General features: G+C 45.2%; 1 protein-coding gene across 1 annotated transcript in view; it reads left to right on the top strand.

Moving 5' to 3' along the window:
• Window positions 1-12167, top strand: part of LOC310854608 (monoacylglycerol lipase abhd6-A-like) — a gene marked incomplete at both ends in the record, with an annotated part of 41615 nt that extends 29448 nt beyond the window's left edge. The window contains one exon of the mRNA XM_083759283.1: window positions 12107-12167. Coding sequence (XP_083615409.1) covers window positions 12107-12167 — 61 coding nt within the window. The remainder of the gene's footprint in view (window positions 1-12106) is intronic.
• Window positions 12168-25615: the final 13448 nt, after the last annotated feature.

Genomic DNA, 25615 nt, shown 5'->3' with positions numbered 1-25615 from the left:
TCTTGGCTTCCCCTGAGTTCAGTGTTCAGTGTTGCTCAATGATGGTCATCAAACTGAAGAATGGATCCCAGACACCTCAGTCTCACAGGAGGAAAAACAAACAAGAGCCCCCTCCATGCATCCTGAAAGGCTGCCCTCCATGTGCAGCTCGGAGGGTGTGAGTGACTATCAGTCACCTCCGTCGTGAACATTTTGATTCATACTGAAGTAGACATTTAACCCATTCTTGGTTGGGAACCCCTTTTGGTGTTTTATAGGCATTCTGTTCTACTTTAGCTATTGAAAAATAGCAGATCTACAAGCTCATAGCGCGCCATCGAGTGGCGCACTACGAGCTTGTAGGTCTGCTATTTTCTTAAAGTCGTGAAAATGTGGCGCAAATCTTTGAATATATATTTCAGAGCGAACATTTTCAACTAAAATATTGGCTTCTGGGGCTGGGGGGGTCCCTGGAACTACATATTTTGAGATGGGGGTCTGTGGCCCAATAGAGATAATTCTGGGGTTCCTTTTTGACATGAAAAAGGTTGAGCACCACTGACATAGAAACATGGGTTATTCAGAAGAAATGTAGGATTTAGAAGCCTTATTTTTTAATCGACCTCGGTCCAAAATGGGTTAAAGACCACTCAGAGAGCATTTGTGGAGAGAAAGAAAGTGACAGCATGTGAAACGTGTCATTGTTTTAGAGTGGAGCATGGTCCATGGTTCCAATAATGACTCACCTCTGCTACAGAGAATTTACATTTAAATAGTTCTTCAATTCATTCATGTGATGATAAACTGTCTCTGGAGGAGGGAAATGGTGCTGACTATACTATACTGTACACATTTTGTATTTCTTCAAGCATCTCTTCCATTAACGTTAACTTTCCCTCTCAGATCAACAAATCAAGATGATTGAAACACATGATTTGCTGCTGAGATAACAGTGTAATATACTTACTACACAGATTTGATTATTTGATTTAAAGATTTCACGCCAATAAACATTTTCACAAAGTTGTACCATTTCTTCATCATATCTCAGAAAGACTGATTTATGTCCGCCTTGTCATGTTTTTGTATGGTTTTCCATAATGTCACACAAACGTAGGCCTATATGGTAAAGATAGTCATGACCACAACCTTTTTTGTGCTTTTTTTTACCTGAATCTTTTCCTACTTCTGTAATTCCTAGTAATTACTGTCTCTGCTCATTAAACCAGGGGTTAAATACATCTATGTCGCCTCACCTCAAGTCCATTGATAAAATAATAACATTTCTGTTGTGAATGAGTCTTTGCTCTCAGTAAAGTGGACATTAATCTTTCACTGAGGTATTGTTGCACTAAATCTGCTGTGAAATTATAACTTCCACACATGACGAAGACGATGCTCATTCCAAATAATGTCTTCCTTCAGGAGTTTCAATAGAATGCTTCAGACTACGATGGAAGATTGCAGGGAGTGAGTCTGCACTTCTGATTGCAATGGGAAGTACATTCCATAATTTTGGAGCCGAAAGGGAGAATAGTCTGGGACGTGTGGAGCGTTGTCCAGGGTGTTTTAGAGAAGGGAGAAGAGTCTGGGACGGGTGGAGTGTTGTCCAGGGTGTTCTAGAGAAGGGAGATGAGTCTAGGACGTGTGGAGCGTTGTCCAGGGTGTTTTAGAGAAGGGAGAAGAGTCTGGGACGGGTGGAGCGTTGTCCAGGGTGTTCTAGAGAAGGGAGATGAGTCTAGGAAGTGTGGAGCGTTGTCCAGGGTCTTTCAGAGAAGGGAGATGAGTCTGGGACGTGTGGAGCGTTGTCCAGGGTGTTTTAAAGAAGGGAGAAGAGTCTGGGACGTGTGGAGTGTTGTCCAGGGTGTTTTAGAGAAGTGAGAAGAGTCTGGGACGTGTGGAGTGTTGTCCAGTGTGTTTTAGAGAAGTGAGAAGAGTCTGGGACGTGTGGAGCGTTGTCCAGGGTGTTTTAGAGAAGGGAGAAGAGTCTGGGACGTGTGGAGCGTTGTCCAGGGTGTTTTAGAGAAGGGAGAAGAGTCTGGGACGTGTGGAGTGTTGTCCAGGGTGTTTTAGAGAAGTGAGAAGAGTCTGGGGCATGTGGAGCGTTGTCCAGGGTGTTTTAGGGAAGGGAGAAGAGTCTGGGACGTGTGGAGCGTTGTCCAGGGTGTTTTAGAGAAGGGAGAAGAGTCTGGGACGTGTGGAGCGTTGTCCAGGGTGTTTTAGAGAAGGGAGAAGAGTCTGGGACGTGTGGAGCGTTGTCCAGGGTGTTTTAGAGAAGGGAGAAGAGTCTGGGACGTGTGGAGCGTTGTCCAGGGTGTTTTAGAGAAGGGAGAAGAGTCTGGGACGTGTGGAGTGTTGTCCAGGGTTTTTTAGAGAAGGGAGAAGAGTCTGGGATGTGTGGAGCGTTGTCCAGGCTGTTCTAGAGAAGGGAGAATAGTCTGGGACGTGTGGAGTGTTGTCCAGGGTGTTTTAGAGAAGGGAGAAGAGTCTGGGATGTGTGGAGCGTTGTCCAGGGTGTTTTAAAGAAGGGAGAAGAGTCTGGGACGTGTGGAGTGTTGTCCAGGGTGTTTTAGAGAAGTGAGAAGAGTCTGGGACGTGTGGAGTGTTGTCCAGTGTGTTTTAGAGAAGTGAGAAGAGTCTGGGACGTGTGGAGCGTTGTCCAGGGTGTTTTAGAGAAGGGAGAAGAGTCTGGGACGTGTGGAGCGTTGTCCAGGGTGTTTTAGAGAAGGGAGAAGAGTCTGGGACGTGTGGAGTGTTGTCCAGGGTGTTTTAGAGAAGTGAGAAGAGTCTGGGGCATGTGGAGCGTTGTCCAGGGTGTTTTAGGGAAGGGAGAAGAGTCTGGGACGTGTGGAGCGTTGTCCAGGGTGTTTTAGAGAAGGGAGAAGAGTCTGGGACGTGTGGAGCGTTGTCCAGGGTGTTTTAGAGAAGGGAGAAGAGTCTGGGACGTGTGGAGCGTTGTCCAGGGTGTTTTAGAGAAGGGAGAAGAGTCTGGGACGTGTGGAGCGTTGTCCAGGGTGTTTTAGAGAAGGGAGAAGAGTCTGGGACGTGTGGAGTGTTGTCCAGGGTGTTTTAGAGAAGGGAGAAGAGTCTGGGATGTGTGGAGCGTTGTGCAGGCTGTTCTAGAGAAGGGAGAATAGTCTGGGACGTGTGGAGTGTTGTCCAGGGTGTTTTAGAGAAGGGAGAAGAGTCTGGGATGTGTGGAGCGTTGTCCAGGGTGTTCTAGAGAAGGGAGAAGAGTCTGGGACGTGTGGAGCGTTGTCCAGGGTGTTTTAGAGAAGGGAGAGGAGTCTGGGACGTGTGGAGTGTTGTCCAGGGTGTTTTAGAGAAGGGAGAAGAGTCTGGGACGTGTGGAGCGTTGTCCAGGGTGTTTTAGAGAAGGGAGAGGAGTCTGGGACGTGTGGAGTGTTGTCCAGGGTGTTTTAGAGAAGGGAGAAGAGTCTGGGACGTGTGGAGCGTTGTCCAGGGTGTTTTAGAGAAGGGAGAAGAGTCTGGGACTTGTGGAGTGTTGTCCCGGCATTTTTAGTTTACGGCTGTCCTTTTGTATCTATGTGGACCATACGGATGTGGGACACATTTTGGGGGGCTCCAGCCCAGGGGTCTGGCCTGGAACCCTGTAAATGATGTGTGAATATTTGAGTGAAGATCATATTATCTGTGCTGAAAGCAGTGCATACTGTACGGTACACCGGCTTTCTTTCCTGAGACTACTGGCATTATCTGTCACCTTTCACATAACACATCTCATCTTACATGCCATTACTTCACTATCTGTCACCTTTCCCATAACACATCTCATCTTACATGCCATTACTTCACTATGTGTCACCTTTCACATAACACATCTCATCTTACATGCCATTACTTCACTATCTGTCACCTTTCACATAACACATCTCATCTTACATGCCATTACTTCACTATCTGTCACCTTTCACATAACACATCTCATCTTACATGTCATTACTTCATTATCTGTCACCTTTCACATAACACATCTCATCTTACATGCCATTACTTCATTATCTGTCACCTTTCACATAACACATCTCATCTTACATGTCATTATAATAATAATAATAATAATAATAATACAACTTTATTTGTATAGCACCTTTCATGACATGAAATGCAGCTCAAAGTGCTTTACAGAACAATGGAGAATAAAAGAAAAGCAAGGCAACGACATTAAAAAACAAGCAGTGTCCGAGAGAGACTACACACACTTTTCAGGTCCGAGAGAGACTACACACACTTTTCAGTGCCTCATTCTGTACACAGGAGAATTGACTATTTTTTCATGTTCAAGGGTGACAGACATAGAATAAGAGATTGCTCATTGGGTTCAACTGATATATCTGACCATGCTGCTGTTTATTTGACTTTACATCTGGACAGCAGACCAAGAAATACGCTATGGAGACTCAATACAGGTATTCTAAATAACAAATTACTCACGGAGAGCATCAAATCCGATATTAAAACTTATATACAGGACAATGATAATGGTGAGGTGAACCCAGTGATACTATGGGATGCTGCTAAAGCAGTACTTAGAGGAAAGATGATTGCCATTGCTTCAACTTTGAAGAAGGCAAAGGATTACAAACATCAACAATTAACCACAAAATTAAAACAATTGGAACAACAACATAAGGACAAGCAAGATAATCAGTTACTACATCAGATTAAGGGTATTAGAAAGGAAATTGACGATGTCTATAAGAATGACTATGAGAAAAAATGCAGATTTATTAAACAAACTTTTTATGAATCAGGCCCAAAGGCTACGAAAATATTGGCCAGGCGGCTACGTAAACAACAGACTCATAACGCAATCCATAAAATTAAAGATCCTCAAACAGGAGAAATTTATAGTAATCTGGATGATATCGAGGGAACCTTTGAGACATATTATAAAAATCTGTATACGCAACCATTTCAAGTGAATAAGGAAGCAGCAACATCTTTCCTGGATTCTTTAGACCTCCCCTGTATTGGAGAAGGCGAAAACAAAATCATGACTGCCAAAATAACAATAGAGGAAATAGATAAGGCAATTTCTAATCTCAAAACAAATAAATCTCCAGGCAGTGATGGCCTACCAGCAGAATGGTTTAAAACCTTTCGGATTGAGATCTTGCCTTTACTCCTGACATCTTTTAATTTTACTCTTAAGGAGGGAGTAATCCCTCCCTCATGGAGCGAAGCAATTATAACAGTGATTCCTAAGGAGGGCAAAGATAAGGCCCTATGTGGCTCATATAGGCCAATATCTATTCTGAATGTTGATTATAAATTATATGCCTCAATCATGGCCCAACGCATGAACACCTTTTTGTCCGAGATCATCGAAACTTGCCAGACTGGCTTCATACGTGGCCGCCAAACACAAGACAATATAAGGCGGACTTTACATGTCATGAACCACATAAAACAACATAAAATAAGCTCTATTTTAGTAAGCCTCGATGCTTTTAAAGCATACGACACTGTTTCGTGGGACTTCCTGTTCCTGATACTTAAAAAATTTGGCTTTACTGAAGAATCAATTAAGTGTTTCAAAACTTTGTACACAAAACCCACAGCAAGAGTTAAAATAAATGGACACCTATCGAACCAATTCACTCTGTCACGTGGCGTCCGTCAAGGCTGCGTCTGCAGTCCAGGACTGTTCGCCATTTTTATAGAACCCCTGGCCCAGGCAATCAGAGAAGACCCTCAAATACAAGGAATCCCTATAAATGATGAGGAGCAGAAGCTGGCTTTATATGCAGATGATTTGTTAATTTATTTAAAAAATCCGGATAGATGCCTCCCCAAATTAATGAGCTCCTTGGAAATGTATGGTCGGTTCTCAGGCTATGAACTCAATGTGGATAAAACTCAGATACTCTCTTATAATTATAAGCCCTCAAAGGAAACAAAAGAGCTTTACCCTTTCAATTGGAACTCTAAATCAATTAAATATCTGGGAATAAGGTTGACTAAGGACCTATCTAAACTCTATGAAGCAAATTATCAACCCATAATCACACAAATTAAAAAAGATATTGAGAGATGGTCTCTGTCACCCTTGGACTTAAGTTCTAGAATAGAAGCAGTCAAGATGAATGTTATACCTAGGATATTATATTTCTTTCAGTCTCTACCAGTGGAGGTGCCTGCCAAACAGTTTTGTGAATGGGACAAAATGATATCTAGATTTATCTGGAACGGAAAAAAACCGAGAATCAGATTCCAAACTTTACAACTCCCTAAAGAAAGAGGGGGACTATCCCTTCCAAATTTGAGGGATTACTATTATGCGTCACAATTAAGACCTTTAATATGTTGGTGTGATGATAAATGCGAGGCAAAATGGAAAGCTTTGGAAATTAAATCAATCAACATCCCTATTCAGTCTTTAATTGGGAACAAAGACCAGGCTAAGTCATACTATGACATTTTAGACCCATTCACAATATTTACTTTAAATACTTGGTTCAAAGTCGTGAAACAGTTCAAAATGGAGAGGACAATCAGGGTGTTGAAGTGGCCCGCTTACGATCCAGATTTTAAGCCTGGTGTGTATGATCAAACTTTCAGGCGATGGGCTCGGTATGGTTTTTCCTCTTACAGTACTGCCATGAAAGGCAATGTGTTATTGAATTTTGAACAATTGAAAGATATGTGTATGTGCATAGATAACAAGGACTTTTTTAGATACCTCCAAATACGAGAGTACTTCATGGGGGAGGTGAAAGCATCCGAGCCGGTGGCCTCAAACGATCTCATACAGGTTTTTATTCAGGCATATAAGCATGAGTCCAAAAGAGTAGTATCCAGTATTTATAATGCCCTGGTTTCAGCTAGGGTCAACTCCACAGAGTACATTAAAACTAATTGGGAAAAAGAGTTGGAGATTACCATCACATCAGAAGAATGGGCAAACATGTGCAATACACAAATTACATCCACCAATTCAAGAATGTGGAGAGAATTCTGTTGGAAGAACCTAATGAGATTTTTTATTACCCCCAAAATTAAATCGAGACAACTGAAAACAGATCAGCCTTGCTGGAGACAGTGTGGCCACAAGGGAGCGGGCCACGCTCATATTTTCTGGTCTTGTCCTAAAATTCAGAAATACTGGCAGGACATCCATTCCACCTTGGAGACCATTCTGTGTTTTGAGATACCTCTGTCTGTTTCTTTTCTACTGTTGGGAAATATCCCTGAAGAGTTTCTAACACATGATAAATATTTAATCAAGATCCTCTTAGCAGCAAGTAAAAAAGCAATCACACGACGCTGGTGCCAGCAGGACCCACCAACGAAAGATCAATGGATGGACATTATTGAGGAACTGTATTCTATGGAAAAACTAACATTCATACTTAGACTACAAGAGGATAAATTCTATAAAAAGTGGGATAAGTGGAATTTCTTCTCTCAGCCTAGCGATATTGCAATTGGATTTCATTGAAAGTTTTTTTGTAATATGAGAAATGCAGCCTTTTTTTTCGTTTACTTTTTGTCTTTTTTCTTTCCGTATTGTCTTGTCAGTTGTGTATGTTTTTTCCTTCAATAAAAATTAAGTGAAAAAAAACAAAAAAAAACAAGCAGTAATGCAATCAATCCTAAAAGCAAACGGAAGCCAGTGCAGTGATGCCAAAACTGGAGTAATATGTTCTCTCATCTTAGTTCTAGTTAAAACTCTGGCTGCTGCATTTTGGACAAGTTGTAATCTGTCAGTTGTTTTCTTAGGCAGTCCTGAAAAAAGTGCATTGCAGTAATCAAGCCGAGAAAAAACAAAGGCGTGGATTAGCGTTTTTGCATCGTCCAAGGACAAATAGGCTCTGATTCGTGCAATATTTCTAAGGTGAAAAAAGGCAATCTTGGTAACATGATTAATGTGTGAATTAAAATTCAATTCAGAATCAATAATAACCCCCAAGTTCTTTACTGTACTGTTACTTTCTACAGTCAGGTTGCCAAGTCTGCTTATTATTGATTCTTTCTGCTCACTAGAACCGATTATGAGAACTTCTGTCTTATCCTCATTTAGCTTGAGAAAGTTCTCACTCATCCAACATTTGTGACCAGATTTGACTGAGAGACTAAAATCCCAGTCTCCCAGTCAAATTTGGTCACATTTGATGCTAGACAGACAGGTCAACAGCGGATCTAAAGCACAGGGATCATCTGGAGTCACAGAAATATATAGTTGGGTATCATCAGCATAGAAATGAAAATTGACTCCGTGATTGGTAATGAGTTCGCCCAATGGCAGTATGTACAAGGAGAAAAGCAGAGGGCCAAGAATCGAGCCCTGTGGAATACCAGAACTGATGTCGTGTTTGTCTGAGTCAAACTCGGCTAGATTGACAAAGTAACTTCTGTTTGATAGGTAGGAGGAAAACCAGGACAGGGCCGTACCAGACAGGCCTATCCAGTGCTCCAGACGCTGTATTAAAATTGAATGATCAATCGTGTCAAATGCAGCCGTTAGATCTAGAAGTAAGAGAACGGATACATGTTTCTTGTCAGCAGACACCCGAAGATCATTCATTACTTTTACAAGTGCTGTTTCTGTGCTGTGACCTTTCCTAAAGCCAGATTGGAATTTGTTGTGCACATTATTGTTCTGTAGAAACACATCCAATTGATGGAAGATGCATTTTTCTAAAACCTTGCCCAGAAAGGGTAGATTTGAAATGGGTCGATAGTTACCCAAAACAGAGGGATCAAGATTGTGTTTCTTGAGTAGGGACCTAACTACAGCAGTCTTCAGTGAGTCTGGGAAGACGCCTGATTGTAGAGAGCTGTTTACAATTTTTAGGATATCCCCAATCACACTGTCTAAGACCTCTTTGAGAAAGGTGGTGGGAATTGTATCCAATGAACAGGAGGATGATGTCATCTGTGATATGGTTTTGCGGAGTTCGTCTTCATCAATTGCGCAGAACGATAATAGGCTCCCCCTGGAGAGATCTACCCTGGGACCCTTAGCTGCTGTTTGAAGGTTTGCGCTAGCAGCAACATCATTCATAATATCAGCTCTAATGTTAAAAATGTTGTTATCGAAAAAGCATGCAAACTCATTACACTTAGCTTTAGAGGCCGGGAATGACTGCTTGTAGGACTGGGGGGGGGGGGGGTTTAAAAGTCGTTCAATGGTAGAGAATAGGACTCTGGCATTTTTCTTGTTCTCATTAATAATGCCAGAGAAATATGCCTGCCTTGCTAGACGCAAGGCTTTGTTATAGGCGACTGTTGACTTTTTAAGAATCTCTAGGTGGATGGTGAGTTTGTTTTTTCTCCAAGCTCGCTCAGCTCTACGACATTCTTGCTTCAGTGAGCGTGTATGCTCATTTATCCAGGGTGTTACTCTGGTGTTATGTTTCTTTTTTGTTTTCAAAGGAGCCACTATATCAAGAGCTGACTCTAGTTTAAGATTAAAATTTTGAACCATATCATTCACTATATACTTCATTATCTGTCACCTTTCACATAACACATCTCATCTTACATGTCATTACTTCATTATCTGTCACCTTTCCCATAACACATCTCATCTTACATGTCATCACATTCACAGCAGTGGATAAGACTTTAGCGATGTATTCAAGGTAGGGATGCACCGAAAATTCGGCCACCGAACATATTCGGCCGAAAATGGCTAAAAATGTATTTTCGGCCTATTCGGTTTCGGCTCAAATAGGCCGAAAATATATCACCGAATAGTCAAAACACCGGGTCGGTATAAACACAACACGCGATTGTCTTGAACGTAACCAGAGCGCTCCGCATCTACCTCTCTCTCTCTCCCAACTTCAGTCTCCCCCCCCCCCCCCCCCCCCCCCCACACACACACACACACACACACACACACAGCGTCAAGTTGCTCTGTGCTGTGGCTGCGATGCGCTCCGCGAAATCTGCGAGCTCATCAACAGGTCCCAAAACATGGTATTTGTGAGCACCGCCACTGTCTATTCTTTTGTCGTATGACAAAAAATGCTCCCCAATGTCTGAATCTGTGAGTTTGCATGCAGGCTACGACGAACACTAGCAGTAGCTTGCTCGTTAGCTCCTCAAATCTGTTCCACCTGTGTGTAATCTCAGCAGCGCATTGAAGTGGGCACAGGCAGGGCAAAAGCAGAAGCAGAACGTCCGTGAACGTTTTGCTTAACAATGATCAGTTGTTCAGTGCTGTTTAACTTTGGCATATGTGATACCAGAGCCTAGAGAACATGCTAATATGGCTGCTAAATAAGAACGTTTTCCCCTATCAGCTAGCATGCTATTGTGTGTGTGTGTGTGTGTGTGTGTGTGTGTGTGTGTGTGTGTGTGTGTGTGTGTGTGTGTGTGTGTGTGTGTGTGTGTGTGTGTGTGTGTGTGTGTGTGTGTGTGTGTGTGTGTGTGTGTGTGTGTTTGTGCGTGCGTGTGCGTGCGTGCCCACACACTGTGTAGGACAGTGGTTCTCATAGTGGGAGTTCCAGCTAAATTATAGATAGTTAGGAAGTAAACCAAGTGGGGCCGGTCTGTAACAGAGTGCAAAAATGGAACCAAATACACTCTCAAAATTTACATTGATTTTTACAATAGAAATAAAAATAAATTGGGGTCCCAGAGATAGAAATGGGAAGAAAGACAGTCAGCTATACACAGTCAACATTACAGATTACAGTATCATTACAAGTACAAGGAATGTCAATGAAATCAAATTGTATTAAAAAGGGGGTAAAATAAAAATTTTGAAGGAGTATTCATTTTTATTGTCTTTATTGTTAGTTACAACATGCCTACAATAACTTGAAGCATTTTTTTAAAGGTAATTGCAAAAAAGGGGCCATAATCCGATTAATCGTTTAAATAATCGCCCGATGAATCGATTATGAAAATCCATAATCGTATCCATAAATGTATTTTGCCATAATCAGGTAGCTTTACAACAAAGCTGTATTCGGCTATTCGGTATTCGGTTTTCGGCCAACTGTTTCCTATATTCGGTATTCGGTTTCGGCCAAGAATTTCCCTTTCGGTGCATCCCTAATTCAAGGACCATTTATTTCATCATAAATCAGCCACTGCACCAATATTTGGTGAAGAGACATTGTTCACTCAGGCTTTTGGCAATTAGTTTGTTGTAGTTAGTTTTTTCTGTGTTGTAAAGCGTCCTTGGGTTTCTTGAAAGGCGCTGAATATGAATTCAAGTATTATTATTATTATTATTTCTACTAATTTGATGATTTGACATCATTAAAGCTAGGGGCGCGGTACATGGTGTTTTGCATTATTAAAAAAAGGCTGAATTAATCATTTACACCCATTGTCAATGATGAATGCCTTACTGCAAGATGCCTTATTGCTTTATTTCCTCATGAGGTCTGCCTCGAGGATCCATGTTTATTACCGCCTCAGATAGGCACTTTACTGCACTCTTTCTTTCTTTCTTTCTTTCTTTCTTTCTTTCTTTCTTTCTTACACCTTTAAACTGGTGTCCCCTGCGTCTCCTCCCCCTCCCTGGTGTCCCCTGGTGTCCCCTGCGTGTCCTCCCCCTCCCCGGTGTCCCCTGGTGTCCCCTGGTGTCCCCTGCGTCTCCTCCCCCTCCCTGGTGTCCCCTGGTGTCCCCTGCGTCTCCGTCCCCTCCCCGGTGTCCCCTGGTGTCCCCTGCGTCTCCGTCCCCTCCCCGGTGTCCCCTGGTGTCCCCTGAATCTCCATCCCCTCCCTGGTGTCCCCTGGTGTCCCCTGCGTCTCCTTCCCCTCCCTGGTGTCCCCTGGTGTCCCCTGCGTCTCCTTCCCCTCCCTGGTGTCCCCTGCGTCTCCGTCCCCTCCCCGGTGTCCCCTGGTGTCCCCTGCGTCTCCTCCCACTCCCTGGTGTCCCCTGGTGTCCCCTGCGTCTCCTTCCCCTCCCTGGTGTCCCCTGAATCTCCTTCCCCTCCCTGGTGTCCCCTGCGTCTCCTCCCCCTCCCCAGGGTGTCGCCTGGTGTCCCCTGCGTCTCCTCCCCCTCCCCGGTGTCCCCTGGTGTCCCCTGAATCTCCTTCCCCTCCCTGGTGTCCCCTGAATCTCCTTCCCCTCCCTGGTGTCCCCTGAATCTCCTTCCCCTCCCTGGTGTCCCCTGCGTCTCCTCCCCCTCCCCAGGGTGTCGCCTGGTGTCCCCTGCGTCTCCTCCCCCTCCCTGGTGTCCCCTGGTGTCCCCTGAATCTCCTTCCCCTCTCTGGTGTCCCCTGGTGTCCCCTGCGTCTCTTCCCCCTCCCCGGTGTCCCCTGGTGTCCCCTGCGTCTCCTTCCCCTCCCTGGTGTCCCCTGGTGTCCCCTGAATCTCCTTCCCCTCCCCGGTGTCCCCTGGTGTCCCCTGGTGACCCTGAATCTCCTTCCCCTCCCCGGTGTCCCCTGCGTCTCCTCCCCCTCCCCGGTGTCCTCTGGTGTCCCCTGCGTCTCCTCCCCCTCCCCGGTGTCCCCTGGTGTCCTCTGCGTCTCCTCCCCCTCCCCGGTGTCCCCTGGTGTCCCCTGCGTCTCCTCCCCCTCCCCGGTGTCCCCTGGTGTCCCCTGCGTCTCCTCCCCCTCCCCGGTATCCCCTGGTATCCCCTGGTGTCCCCTGCGTCTCCTCCCCCTCCCTGGTGTCCCCTGGTGTCCCCTGGTGTCCCCTGCGTCTCCTCCCCCTCCCTGGTGTCCCCTGGTGTCCCCTGCGTCTCCTCCCCCTCCCCGGTATCCCCTGGTATCCCCTGGTGTCCCCTGGTGTCCCCTGGTATCCCCTGGTGTCCCCTGGTGTCCCCTGGTGTCCCCTGCATCTCCTCCCCCTCCCTGGTGTCCCCTGGTGTCCCCTGCGTCTCCTCCCCCTCCCCGGTATCCCCTGGTATCCCCTGGTGTCCCCTGGTATCCCCTGGTGTCCCCTGGTATCCCCTGGTGTCCCCTGGTGTCCCCTGGTGTCCCCTGCATCTCCTCCCCCTCCCTGGTGTCCCCTGCGTCTCCTCCCCCTCCCTGGTGTCCCCTGCGTCTCCTCCCCCTCCCCGGTGTTCCCTGGTGTCCCCTGCGTCTCCTCCCCCTCCCTGGTGTCCCCTGGTGTCCCCTGGTGTCCCCTGCATCTCCTCCCCCTCCCTGGTGTCCCCTGGTGTCCCCTGCATCTCCTCCCCCTCCCTGGTGTCCCCTGCGTCTCCTCCCCCTCCCTGGTGTCCCCTGGTGTCCCCTGCATCTCCTCCCCCTCCCTGGTGTCCCCTGAATCTCCTCCCCCTCCCTGGTGTCCCCTGAATCTCCTCCCCCTCCCTGGTGTCCCCTGGTGTCCCCTGAATCTCCTCCCCCTCCCTGGTGTCCCCTGGTGTCCCCTGCATCTCCTCCCCCTCCCTGGTGTCCCCTGCATCTCCTCCCCCTCCCTGGTGTCCCCTGAATCTCCTCCCCCTCCCTGGTGTCCCCTGGTTTCCCCTGCGTCTCCTCCCCCTCCCTGGTGTCCCCTGGTGTCCCCTGGTGTCCCCTGCGTCTCCTCATATGTCTTAGTGTCCGATCTGTCACAGAGCTCAGAAGGAGAGAGAGAGAGCAGTGTGAAATGTTCATCTTACCAAAGTCTAGTATTTTCCTATAAATCACCTGAGTCTCTCTGTGTGTCAGAGCAGCTAGGGAGAGAAGCAGAGGTCTCTGTCCCCTGTCCCTCTGTCCCCTGTCCCTCTATCCCTCTTTCCCCTGTCCCTCTGTCCCCTGTCCCTCTGTCCCCTGTCCCTCTGTCCCCTGCGTCTCCTCCCCCACACACTAAACTAAACTGTTTTAAACACATATTTGTAACACTTTTTAAACGTGTCACAGTGTTTCGATTATGAACAGAAGAACATGTTTAATCGCCCGTAACACTTTTTAAACACCTAAACGTGTTTAGTTTTTACAATCAAAGTCAGTCATATAGGTGTTTAGAATTTGAACACTAGGTGTTCTCGTGAGTGAACTCGTGAGTGAACTCGTGTTCTACTGTATTTTATGACCATTAATAAACATTTGGCATTTTATTATTACACACATGGTGTTTTGGTTTAAACGTGTCACATGTTCCAGGGATTTACAGGCTAGGGAGAGAAGCAGAGGTCTCTGTCACACAGATCCATTCCACTGGGTCGGACGATTCTAAGCTTAGCTGTACATTAAACCATTCTGGGCGGGAAGTGGCGGGAGTGGCGCGCTACGCGCACACGCGCACACTTTGTATAGCGGCCGGGATCTTAGCTGTCGTTATCGGCGTCGGGGGTGCCAGTTTCAGTGGGCGAAGGCTGGCGAGGTTTATTCCACAACGGCGGAGGCGAGATGGATATGAGCGGGGGAACACCAGCTCCACATATTAGCAACATAAACGGCTTCAGCTTTATTTCAACATACGCTGTGTGTGATCACACTCACACTACATATGAAAGAGACAGAGACTTGATAATAAACCCTGTTGTTTAATGCGGCTGTATGATAACCACATTCTGTCAGCAAGGCTTAGGATAAGTATTCACTATTCATGTGTCACATTTGGTTGTTGTTGTGTTTTCGCCATGGGCTAATGTGAACCCTAATGTAAACACCCTAATGTAAACACATGGGCTAATGTGAACCCTAATGTAAACACCCTAATGTAAACACATGGGCTAATGTGTTTATTTTAACTGGAATTTGTCCTCATTGGTCTGCTATTTTTGAAAAATCGAAGAGCGACTGACATTTTTTTAATCTGATCTCAGGTCAGAATGGGTTCATCAGACCAGTGTGTGTCCAGTGGAAAGTCTCAGTATGAACCCAGTGTTGTCTGTGATGGTGACTGTTAAGGTCACAGTCTCATATGAACCCTGTGTTGGCTGTGATGGTGACTGTTAAGGTCACAGTCTCATATGAACCCTGTGTTGGCTGTGATGGTGACTGTTAAGGTCACAGTCTCAGTATGAACCCTGTGTTGGCTGTGATGGTGGCTGTTAAGGTCACAGTCTCAGTATGAACCCTGTGTTGTCTGTGATGGTGGCTGTTAAGGTCACAGTCTCATATCAACCCTGTGTTGGCTGTGATGGTGGCTGTTAAGGTCACAACCTCATATCAACCCTGTGTTGGCTGTGATGGTGGCTGTTAAGGTCACAGCCTCAGTATGAACCCTGTGTTGTCTGTGATGGTGGCTGTTAAGGTCACAGTCTCAGTATGAACCCTGTGTTGTCTGTGATGGTGGCTGTTAAGGTCACAGTCTCAGTATCAACCCTGTGTTGTCTGTGATGGTGGCTGTTAAGGTCACAGCCTCAGTATGAACCCTGTGTTGTCTGTGATGGTGGCTGTTAAGGTCACAGCCTCAGTATGAACCCTGTGTTGTCTGTGATGGTGGCTGTTAAGGTCACAGTCTCAGTATCAACCCTGTGTTGTCTGTGATGGTGGCTGTTAAGGTCACAGTCTCAGTATGAACCCTGTGTTGTCTGTGATGGTGGCTGTTAAGGTCACAGTCTCAGTATCAACCCTGTGTTGTCTGTGATGGTGGCTGTTAAGGTCACAGTCTCAGTATGAACCCTGTGTTGGCTGTGATGGTGGCTGTTAAGGTCACAGTCTCATATCAACCCTGTGTTGGCTGTGATGGTGGCTGTTAAGGTCACAGTCTCAGTATCAACCCTGTGTTGTCTGTGATGGTGGCTGTTAAAGGTTTTATGACATTCATTTTCATTTATTTTTCTTTTTCTTTTTTGTTTTAGGTTTTATGACCTCAATTACACCCAAAAAACCTGAACTTTGAACATTCAGTGGATTTTCTGTGGTCTGAAGTTTTCTTTGGGGGTTTGGAAGCCTTTTGAGCTACAATGAAAACAGGCAAAACAGTGAAAACAGTGACATCTGCTGGCAAATCCCATTGACATATATGGGATTTGCAGGATCTTACATCACAAACAGCAGGAAAATCAGAGCACCTGTTTGAGCCAGAAAACCCCAGATCACAGAAAATCTACTGAATGTTAAAAGTTCATGTTTTTTGGGTGCAATTGAGATTAGAAAACCTAAAAAAAAATAAGAACAATTCCCAAACCTTTTTTTTAATGTCACAATCCCTTTAAGGTCACAGTCTCATATGAACCCTGTGTTGTCTGTGATGGTGGCTGTTAAGGTCACAGTCTCAGTATGAACCCTGTGTTGTCTGTGATGGTGGCTGTTAAGGTCACAGTCTCAGTATGAACCCTGTGTTGGCTGTGATGGTGGCTGTTAAGGTCACAGTCTCATATCAACCCTGTGTTGGCTGTGATGGTGGCTGTTAAGGTCACAGTCTCAGTATGAACCCTGTGTTGTCTGTGATGGTGGCTGTTAAGGTCACAGTCTCATATCGACCCTGTGTTGTCTGTGATGGTGGCTGTTAAGGTCACAGCCTCAGTATGAACCCTGTGTTGTCTGTGATGGTGGCTGTTAAGGTCACAGTCTCAGTATTAACCCTGTGTTGGCTGTGATGGTGGCTGTTAAGGTCACAGCCTCAGTATGAACCCTGTGTTGGCTGTGATGGTGGCTGTTAAGGTCACAGCCCCAGGAACTTTGTTGATGCACTGATGCAGACATATTACATCTATGGGGTTTTATATTCAAGCAGTGGATCTATTGAGTATTCTGAGGATTCGTGAGGAAGAAGAATTTAGAGGATTATTCTATTCTATTGATTACAATTGAATTCAAAGGGCTTTATTGGCATGAGAAAACATACATTTACGTACATTGCCAAAGCAAAAAGTGGAACAATACAATCAAAACAAGTCATCGAAACAAAAATCTCCAATAAAACATCACCAATTTTTGCTGAGGTCACTCGATGCAGATGTGTGCGGGGGATACACGTAATGATTACTGGTCTTTAAGGTGGTTGTGTTCCACCTGATATCGTTCTCCTCGACAGCTCACGGATCTCGCTGCTGTGTTTGCACATTGTTGTACTTCCTTCACCCAGAAGATATGGGATTTCTTTGTCATTAGTCATGTTTTCTGATTCTGATGTCTTGGTACAGTGGACAGACAATTTGGAAAAGTAGCTCACTGAAGCTCAGTCCAGTCCACTTCGTTTTGTATGCAGTGGGTGCATCGTCTTCTCTAGGGAGAAGGCTGACAGCCTTTCTCCATCGCAAGACTGTGCTCACTGAGTCTGTACCTAGTCAATATTTGTCTTTGTTTTTTGTTGTTTTTTGCTATAGTTCATGTTGAGCGAATACAGGAGATCAATGTATAAATAAGTCGCTGAGAGGCGATGGGATGGGCCAGGTTGTCAGACGCGCTCCGCAAACAAAAGGATTTTGCTGGGTCCGAAACAATGTGTTTAAGGTGTTTTATTAAAGGCAGGTGCATAACAAACGTAAATAAAAGAAAGCAAAATAAGCGGTATAAAGCGGTCAACATAAGTGCGGCTTCCCACACACCCCCCCCCTCTCTCTCACTGTGTGTGAAGCAGGTGAACTAGGCGAGGTATTGAATGTCAATCATCCACGTCAATCACCAGTGACAGCCCACTCATTTCATAGACCAAACATAATAAACCAATACAGTTCATGTCAGTACACATTATGGCAGCTTTATGGACCATCTGGACTCTTTAGAGCAGGTCTGGCTCAAGATGAAGATCACACCTTTTCCAAGGCTGGTGAGATCAACCAGTGCCATGCAGACACTATAGCGGTTTCAGCGCAAAGAAAAGGCTTTATGGAAACGCATGCACCTACTGAAAGACAAAACAAAGAATGAGTCAATAATATATGCTCATTATTCTCACTGTTTGTCACGACGTCGCATCTCTTTACAGCTGTGGCTGAACAGTAGTAGTAAACAATGTCACAGTCACTGTCACAGCATTTGACTTGGCAGTGGGGAGAGAGAGAGAGAGAGAGAGAGAGAGAGAGAGAGAGGGAGAGAGGGAGAGGGAGAGCGTTTTAGTTAACCTGCAGTTTAGTGGAGGTCTAACTGTCCCAGCTGCAGTAGTCAGCTGGAATCAATGCAATGCACACACACCCTCTGACTAACAGAGGAAGAGCCAGAGGGAAATCCATTGCTGGACCACCTGTATTCTCCATTTGTCCATATCTCTCTCTCTCTCTCTCTCTCTCTCTCTCTCTCTGTCTCTGTCTCTGTCTCTGTCTCTGTCTCTGTCTCTGTCTCTGTCTCTGTCTCTCTCTCTCTCTCTGTCTCTCTCTCTCTCTCTCTCTCTGTCTCTCTCTCTCTCTCTCTCTCTCTCTCTCACGGTCTTCCTCTCGCCCAGAGGCACTTACACAAGGAGAGATACGCAAAGACAGTTATTTATATGGTAATTCTCCAAGGCAACACATCACACACTATTTGCTGTTCAGATTAATGGAAATTTGATTCCTCAGCATGTGCGTGATTGCACACACACACACACACACTTGCGTGCGTGCCTGCGTGCGTATGTGCGTGCATGCGTGCGTGCAACTCTGTATGCATGTATGTGAGATTATCTAATTTATATGTAACAACTCTCACTGACTCTCTGATTCTCCTTTTATGTTGGATTATAGCAATAATTTTTATCCCACGATTTTGTAACCCATTTTTCACCCCTGTGTCAACTAATGTGATCCTGGGCTCTACACAACCTCCGCCAACCTAGGAACACGTTATTCCAACCAGTTCCTTTCCCCTCCATCAGGCGCCCCGGATGGCCAGGGGGAGGCAGTTTTGTAAATCATAGCTCTATGATGCAATATATTACTGTGTTTCCACAGCTAACCTGTTCTCCATCAGGTTATGTGGTTTAGATCCTGAAATGTTGATTTCTTAATATATTATTGCATCAGCATTGGAGGACGCACGGCATAACTTCAGAAGAATGCCTCGCCATGAGGAGGCAGGTTGTCCTCGCCATGAGGTTGTCCTCGCCATGAGGAGGCAGGAGGTTGTCCTCTCTGACCATGAGGAGGCAGGAGGTTGTCCTCACCATGAGGAGGCAGGAGGTTGTCCTCTCCATGAGGAGGCAGGAGGTTGTCCTCTCTGACCATGAGGAGGCAGGAGGTTGTCCTCTCTGACCATGAGGAGGCAGGAGGTTGTCCTCTCCATGAGGAGGCAGGAGGTTGTCCTCATCATGAGGAGGCAGGAGGTTGTCCTCTCTGACCATGAGGAGGCAGGAGGTTGTCCTCTCTGACCATGAGGAGGCAGGAGGTTGTCCTCTCTGACCATGAGGAGGCAGGAGGTTGTCCTCACCATGAGGAGGCAGGAGGTTGTCCTCTCCATGAGGAGGCAGGAGGTTGTCCTCTCCATGAGGAGGCAGGAGGTTGTCCTCTCTGACCATGAGGAGGCAGGAGGTTGTCCTCACCATGAGGAGGCAGGAGGTTGTCCTCGCCATGAGGAGGCAGGAGGTTGTCCTCATCATGAGGAGGCAGGAGGTTGTCCTCACCATGAGGAGGCAGGAGGTTGTCCTCACTGACCATGAGGAGGCAGGAGGTTGTCCTCACCATGAGGAGGCAGGAGGTTGTCCTCTCTGACCATGAGGAGGCAGGAGGTTGTCCTCATCATGAGGAGGCAGGAGGTTGTCCTCACTGACCATGAGGAGGCAGGAGGTTGTCCTCACTGACCATGAGGAGGCAGGAGGTTGTCCTCTCTGACCATGAGATGAGGAGGCAGGAGGTTGTCCTCACCATGAGGAGGCAGGAGGTTGTCCTCGCCATGAGGAGGCAGGAGGTTGTCCTCATCATGAGGAGGCAGGAGGTTGTCCTCACCATGAGGAGGCAGGAGGTTGTCCTCTCTGACCATGAGGAGGCAGGAGGTTGTCCTCACCATGAGGAGGCAGGAGGTTGTCCTCTCTGACCATGAGGAGGCAGGAGGTTGTCCTCACCATGAGGAGGCAGGAGGTTGTCCTCTCTGACCATGAGGAGGCAGGAGGTTGTCCTCGCTGACCATGAGGAGGCAGGAGGTTGTCCTCACCATGAGGAGGCAGGAGGTTGTCCTCACCATGAGGAGGAGGAGGTTGTCCTCACCATGAGGAGGCAGGAGGTTGTCCTCACCATGAGGAGGCAGGAGGTTGTCCTCACCATGAGGAGGCAGGAGGTTGTCCTCGCTGACCATGAGGAGGCAGGAGGTTGTCCTCTCCATGAGGAGGCAGGAGGTTGTCCTCACCATGAGGAGGCAGGAGGTTGTCCTCACCATGAGGAGGCAGGAGGTTGTCCTCTCTGACCATGAGGAGGCAGGAGGTTGTCCTCACCATGAGGAGGCAGGAGGTTGTCCTCGCTGACCATGAGGAGGCAGGAGGTTGTCCTCTCCATGAGGAGGCAGGAGGTTGTCCTCGCTGACACATTCCAGACAGGTTTTCTGACCAAGAGCCTTGGATAAAGGTGCTATAGAAATGCATCATTTACCATTACAGTCTTTCACGATTGTTAACACACACAAATCGAAAACTTGGCACAATTTGCACTACATCACACTTCATGTACCTAATCGCTCGACACAATTTGCACTTAATTCACTACAGATTCAGTAGCGCAGCTTGGGATCTGTTCTACAGATCACTACAGATTCAGATCACTTCAGATCACTACAGATTCACTACAGATTCAGTAGCGCAGCTTGGGATCTGTTCTACAGATCACTACAGATTCAGATCACTTCAGATCACTACAGATTCACTACAGATTCAGTAGCGCAGCTTGGGATCTGTTCTACAGATCACTACAGATTCAGATCACTACAGATTCACTACAGATTCAGTAGCGCAGCTTGGGATCTGTTCTTGAGAGATTCTTTAGGAATAGAGAGTGAAACCAAGCTTACCACAGTTCGTTTATGGAGCAACGCTATTTACTAGGAATAAACTGTAATGGACGTTGAGCAGAAGAATGCATTAAAGACTGTGAAATGGCTCTTTGGTGCATTTTTATTTAGAAGTTTAACTCTGAAATGGAAAGCTGTGTGTTTTTTAACCAATCAGAGCCTTGCATCCCTTCAGGCTATATTATATGACGTAGCTCCGCTACATGCGTGACACGTGCAGTTTGTTTGTTTACATGTCACAGAGAGACGGGCAGCAAAGCTAGTGGCTTATTTCTAATCTAACATGTTTTCAGATACATATTTTAGCGTGCTGATTTAATTTAAAATGAGTAATACCCTGTCTGGATGTCATCTTGAATGAGATTAAAAACTGAGTAGTTCTGTAATCAAGTTCTGTAATCAAGTTCTGTAATCAAACCAGGTGAATGAAATCAAGAGACAATTTTATTCATGCAGGACTCCACACGTCATCACGCAGCACGTTTTCGTTCAAAGGAAGTCATTAAAATTGGATTTTTATGGAAAAAAGAAATAAGAAACAATGGCAAAAGAAATAATTTTGCCATTGTTTTGGCATAGATTGTTAGGCAGGCTACTCTATGCCCATATGATGACCACGGATATGCTCTAAACATATTTTTTTATTTCCATACGTCTTTAAGGAAATGGAATATGTCTCTTCAGCTGGTTCAACTGTCGTCATCCCGACAGCTAAACTAAATATTTCTATATAAACAATTTGCAAGTGAGTTTGCAGCATGAGAATGCCGCGTTCCTGAAACTGGAACGCATACAGGGGCGCTGGAAGGTATTTATACCAGGGGGGGCTGAAGGGTGGGAGGGAAATCGGGTCTTATTCGGGTATACTTGGCCTAATAATGACTTATTTAGGACCTAGTTAACAGAGTTAATCATAATAACAGTATTTGATTCTTATTGTGTTGTTGTTTGGGTTAGATTTCTTTAAACCTGGTGCAGGTGAAAGTAAAACTACAATAGGTTTTTGCTGTCTCGTCATGTTGTGTCTATCTGTCAACTCACTTGCTGTGCATTCTGCATTCAGCACGCTCTGATAGACATGTCAAAAAAATCTCCTCTCCACCAGCAGGGGGTGCTGGAGCACCCTCGGAACGCACCCCCCTTCCAGCACTGATGATCGCATATAATCAAGTAAGGCCAATATCAGCTGGTGGGGAACAGATCACGTTTAGCTGTGTTCCAACCTGCTGGTGGGGAACAGATGGTGTTTAGCTGTGTTAGGGTTAGGTGGTGGTTAGATGGTGTTCCAACCTGATGAATCACTAAATGAGTGTCAAACAGAGCAGACAGGAAGCAGCTAGACTCCATTAGAACAACAGACAGAAAGTGTTTCTTTAAGGTTTTATCTCTATATTGGTTCATTGCCAGTGTTGGCAAAATATTACTTTAACACTAATATACTACTTATTACTTTAAAAAAAGGAATAAAGTTACACTACTTATTACTACCTGAGAAAAGTAACTAGTTTACTTATTACTTTACTTATTACTTTTTTATCTCGCCTCCAGTAATTGCATATTTTGTCCCCAAAAGTCTTACTTTGTATGTTCAACATTAGCAGTCCCCCCTCCCCTATTCTGTTTATTTTCCAAGTGTTTCTTGATATTTGAAGTAGATTCTTTTGAAGTGGAATATAGCTTCTTCCCTATGCACAACTTGCAGCGGACAATAATGTTCATCTCGTCTCGATCACGGACATACTCAAAATAATGCGAATACTTCCAAGTATTGAATGCTATAACGCTTTGTTGTGCCGGTGTCTCTGTCTCCTCCACCTCCTCCATTGTTAGTTTATTTTCATCTCTTCTCTCTAACAGTGCAGTCTAACGAGTTACACACGCTAGTTTAGGTTGTTGTTCCGTGTTCCGGACGGTTTAAGGCCCGCCCTTCTGCATCCGATACTTCACACATCGTTTCGGTATCCGCTCTAGAGTCTAGATCTAGAGCGGATCAGCAGTCTGCAAAGCAACTCGACCCCAACCCAGTCTACCGTTATAAATAAACACTCAAACCCACAGTTCCACCAAGGCTCATGAAAATAGTAATATTACTTTTGGAAAAAAGTAAATCTAATATTATTACTCAAAATGTGAAAGTAACTAGTTAAGTTACATATTACTGGAAAAAAGTAATACTATTACTGAAAGTAGTATATTACTTAAGTTACTTGCCAACACTGTTCATTGCTATTTGATTCTCTCTCTTACTAATGAACTCTGTGCTGTTTGGTTTGCTGTGGACAATTTAACAACATTATGCATGACAATTGGCACCCCTATATTTTGGGCACGCACGCCACACGCACATGCACACACTCATGAAACATGACATAACGGTGATGTGACTTTGTGGTCACACCGTTACAGAGCACAGAACATTTGTTCTTTATGTGTGTACGGAGCCTCACAGAGCAGCTCTGCTCCATGGCTGTTTTCTGAGAGAGAGAGAGAGAGAGAGAGAGAGCTCGGTTCATTAGAGTGTTTATGAAACGTCATACACATTCACGGGTGAACAGGTTTGACTGCATGATTACTGAGATTGACTTGAATTAAATATTGCTATCCTGCTTGGGTCATTAATGTTATGAAGAACTAATCTTAAAGTAAAACTCCAGGGATCGGTAATATCTATATGTATATTAACTAAGGCCTGCTGCATGATCAGGGACTACATTATTACACATAATATAATATCTATATGTACATTAACTAAGGCCTGCTGCATGATCACATCAGGGACTACATTACTGTAATATCTATAATGTATATTAACTAAGGCCTGCTGCATGATCAGGGACTACATTACAAAGATGATGAAGCTTAGATAATTAAGGGTCATCTGAGTTCTCCCAAGAGCATACAAGTGTATAGGTTACCTCCCACACAACCACATATTGTATATTCTATTCTAAAGAGCATATTATCCTGTTGAATCTGTCATGTTGACATTCTCCCGTTTATTGGGTCTGTCATGATCAGTTTAACTTCATACACTTCTTGTGGAAAATGTTGTGGTCAGTTGATGTTGGTCACTCAGAAGAGATTTCATTGGCCCCTTTGTCTTTGCATTATTAATAATAATAAATTGTGTATTCATGTAGCGCCTTTATCCATGGCATTTTAAAGAGATTATGCATTACATTCACCCATTCACACACACATTCGCGAGGAAACCATGCAAGGCACCAACCTGCACATCAGGAGCAATCAGGGGTTCAGTGTCTTGCTCAAGGACACTTCGACACTAAGGCCCAATCCCAATTCCTTTTTTAACCCTACCCCTCAGCCCTTGCCCCTTCCCCTTGTCCCTACATAATGAGTGTCAAGGGGTAGGGAGATAAATCATCCCCCTAGGAATTGGAACGTCCCTAAATATTGAACGTCCCTTGTAGATATTGATATACAACCTGTTCTCAGAAAATAGCTGATCTGCAAGCTCACTACAGGCCAGTGGTCCCCAAACTTTGATGGCATTTCTGTCTCTAGGACCCCCAATTTATATTGTAAAATCAATGTTAATTAACTCTGAGAGTGTACAAACTATCATTTAGCCCATAACCCACTTTGGAAACTACTTTCCATTTGATTTAAGCTGTAGAGATGGAACGTAAATATAACATTGCTGTGGTTATGATGAAATAAATATATTGTAATTTTGTCTCATGTTGGTAGCCCACCATGCAGAATGTAATTCAGCTAGATATAGCTCATTCTGACACCTGCTCAGCAGTTGTACCTGATTAATTGATTATTGTATTAACAGTTTGTATAGCATGGGTACAGATATATATACAGGGTTAGAAAAAGGAAAAACAATTTACAGTATAGAAAGAAGGGGCTGTGGTCACTGTTCATTGTCTCCACCAGCCGAAGGCATGGGGAGAGTATGTTTTGCACTCCGTCCGTCCGTCCGTGTGTCCGTGTGTCCGTCCGTCCGTGACCAGCTAATCTCAGCCACCGTTAACCCGGTCGATGCCAAATTTTGCACACACACTCCCTGGATGCCAACCATGAACCTCTGCCCCAAACTTTCCAGAACGGCCTGTTATAGCGCCACCAGGAGGCCGCTTTGTGCAAAACAGGTTTTTGCACAGCACACCTACAGATTTTGTCCAAACATCACGCAAATTGGTACACAGTCTCTCTAGAGCCATTCAACCAAACCGGTCTTTCATATTTCTCACACTCCATCCTGATTGGTTAAGAGTGCTCAGTTTCAAACAAAATGCTGCAAATCATGAACACATCGCGTGATTTCCGTGAAATTGTGCACCCACATTCCCACTAGGCCGAGGACAAAATGCCACATGAACAATTTCAACTCAGCCTCAAGGTGGCGCTATAACTGGCCGAAAAGTGTTTTTACCTCTAACTGCACGGATCTGTGGATAACCTGGTGGAGACCTGTGCCCAGAAGGGCACTTTTTCTAGTTGTTTTTAATATCATTAAGAACAGAGTCATTTTCTATCAATGAAAATGCCATTGTGATTCATCTCCATCCAATGTACAGTCTGCACAGCAGCTTGCAGTCTGTTCCGTAGCTGGTTTGCCTGGGGAAAAAACACCATTGCTAATTAGTTATGCAAGTTTTGCAACTTGTGGGCATTAGTTTAACATTGGTCATGATAAAACCATTGCTATCACTGCAGCGAGTAGCCAACGTTATGCAGTGACAGCGTTATGTAGGTACAGTAGGCTATTTCACGGCTTTTAAGAGCTCCAAAAGCAGAATGTTGACATATCGTGGTCTGGGGGGTCGGACTGATGCCTGCTAATAAGCTAGCTTGCATCCGAGTTGTATCACCGGCGCACCGGCGATAAATAAAAAAGAATAAAGCGCCGATGCGGCGCCAAATGAATGGGTAACGTTGTATGAAT

The sequence above is a fragment of the Protomyctophum parallelum genome, assembly GCF_964188405.1.
Source record: "Protomyctophum parallelum genome assembly, chromosome: 2".
In the NCBI taxonomy this organism is placed as follows: Eukaryota; Metazoa; Chordata; class Actinopteri; order Myctophiformes; family Myctophidae; genus Protomyctophum; species Protomyctophum parallelum.
The sequence above is the reverse complement of the archived record's forward strand: the minus strand, read 5'-3'. Positions and strand labels throughout refer to the sequence as shown.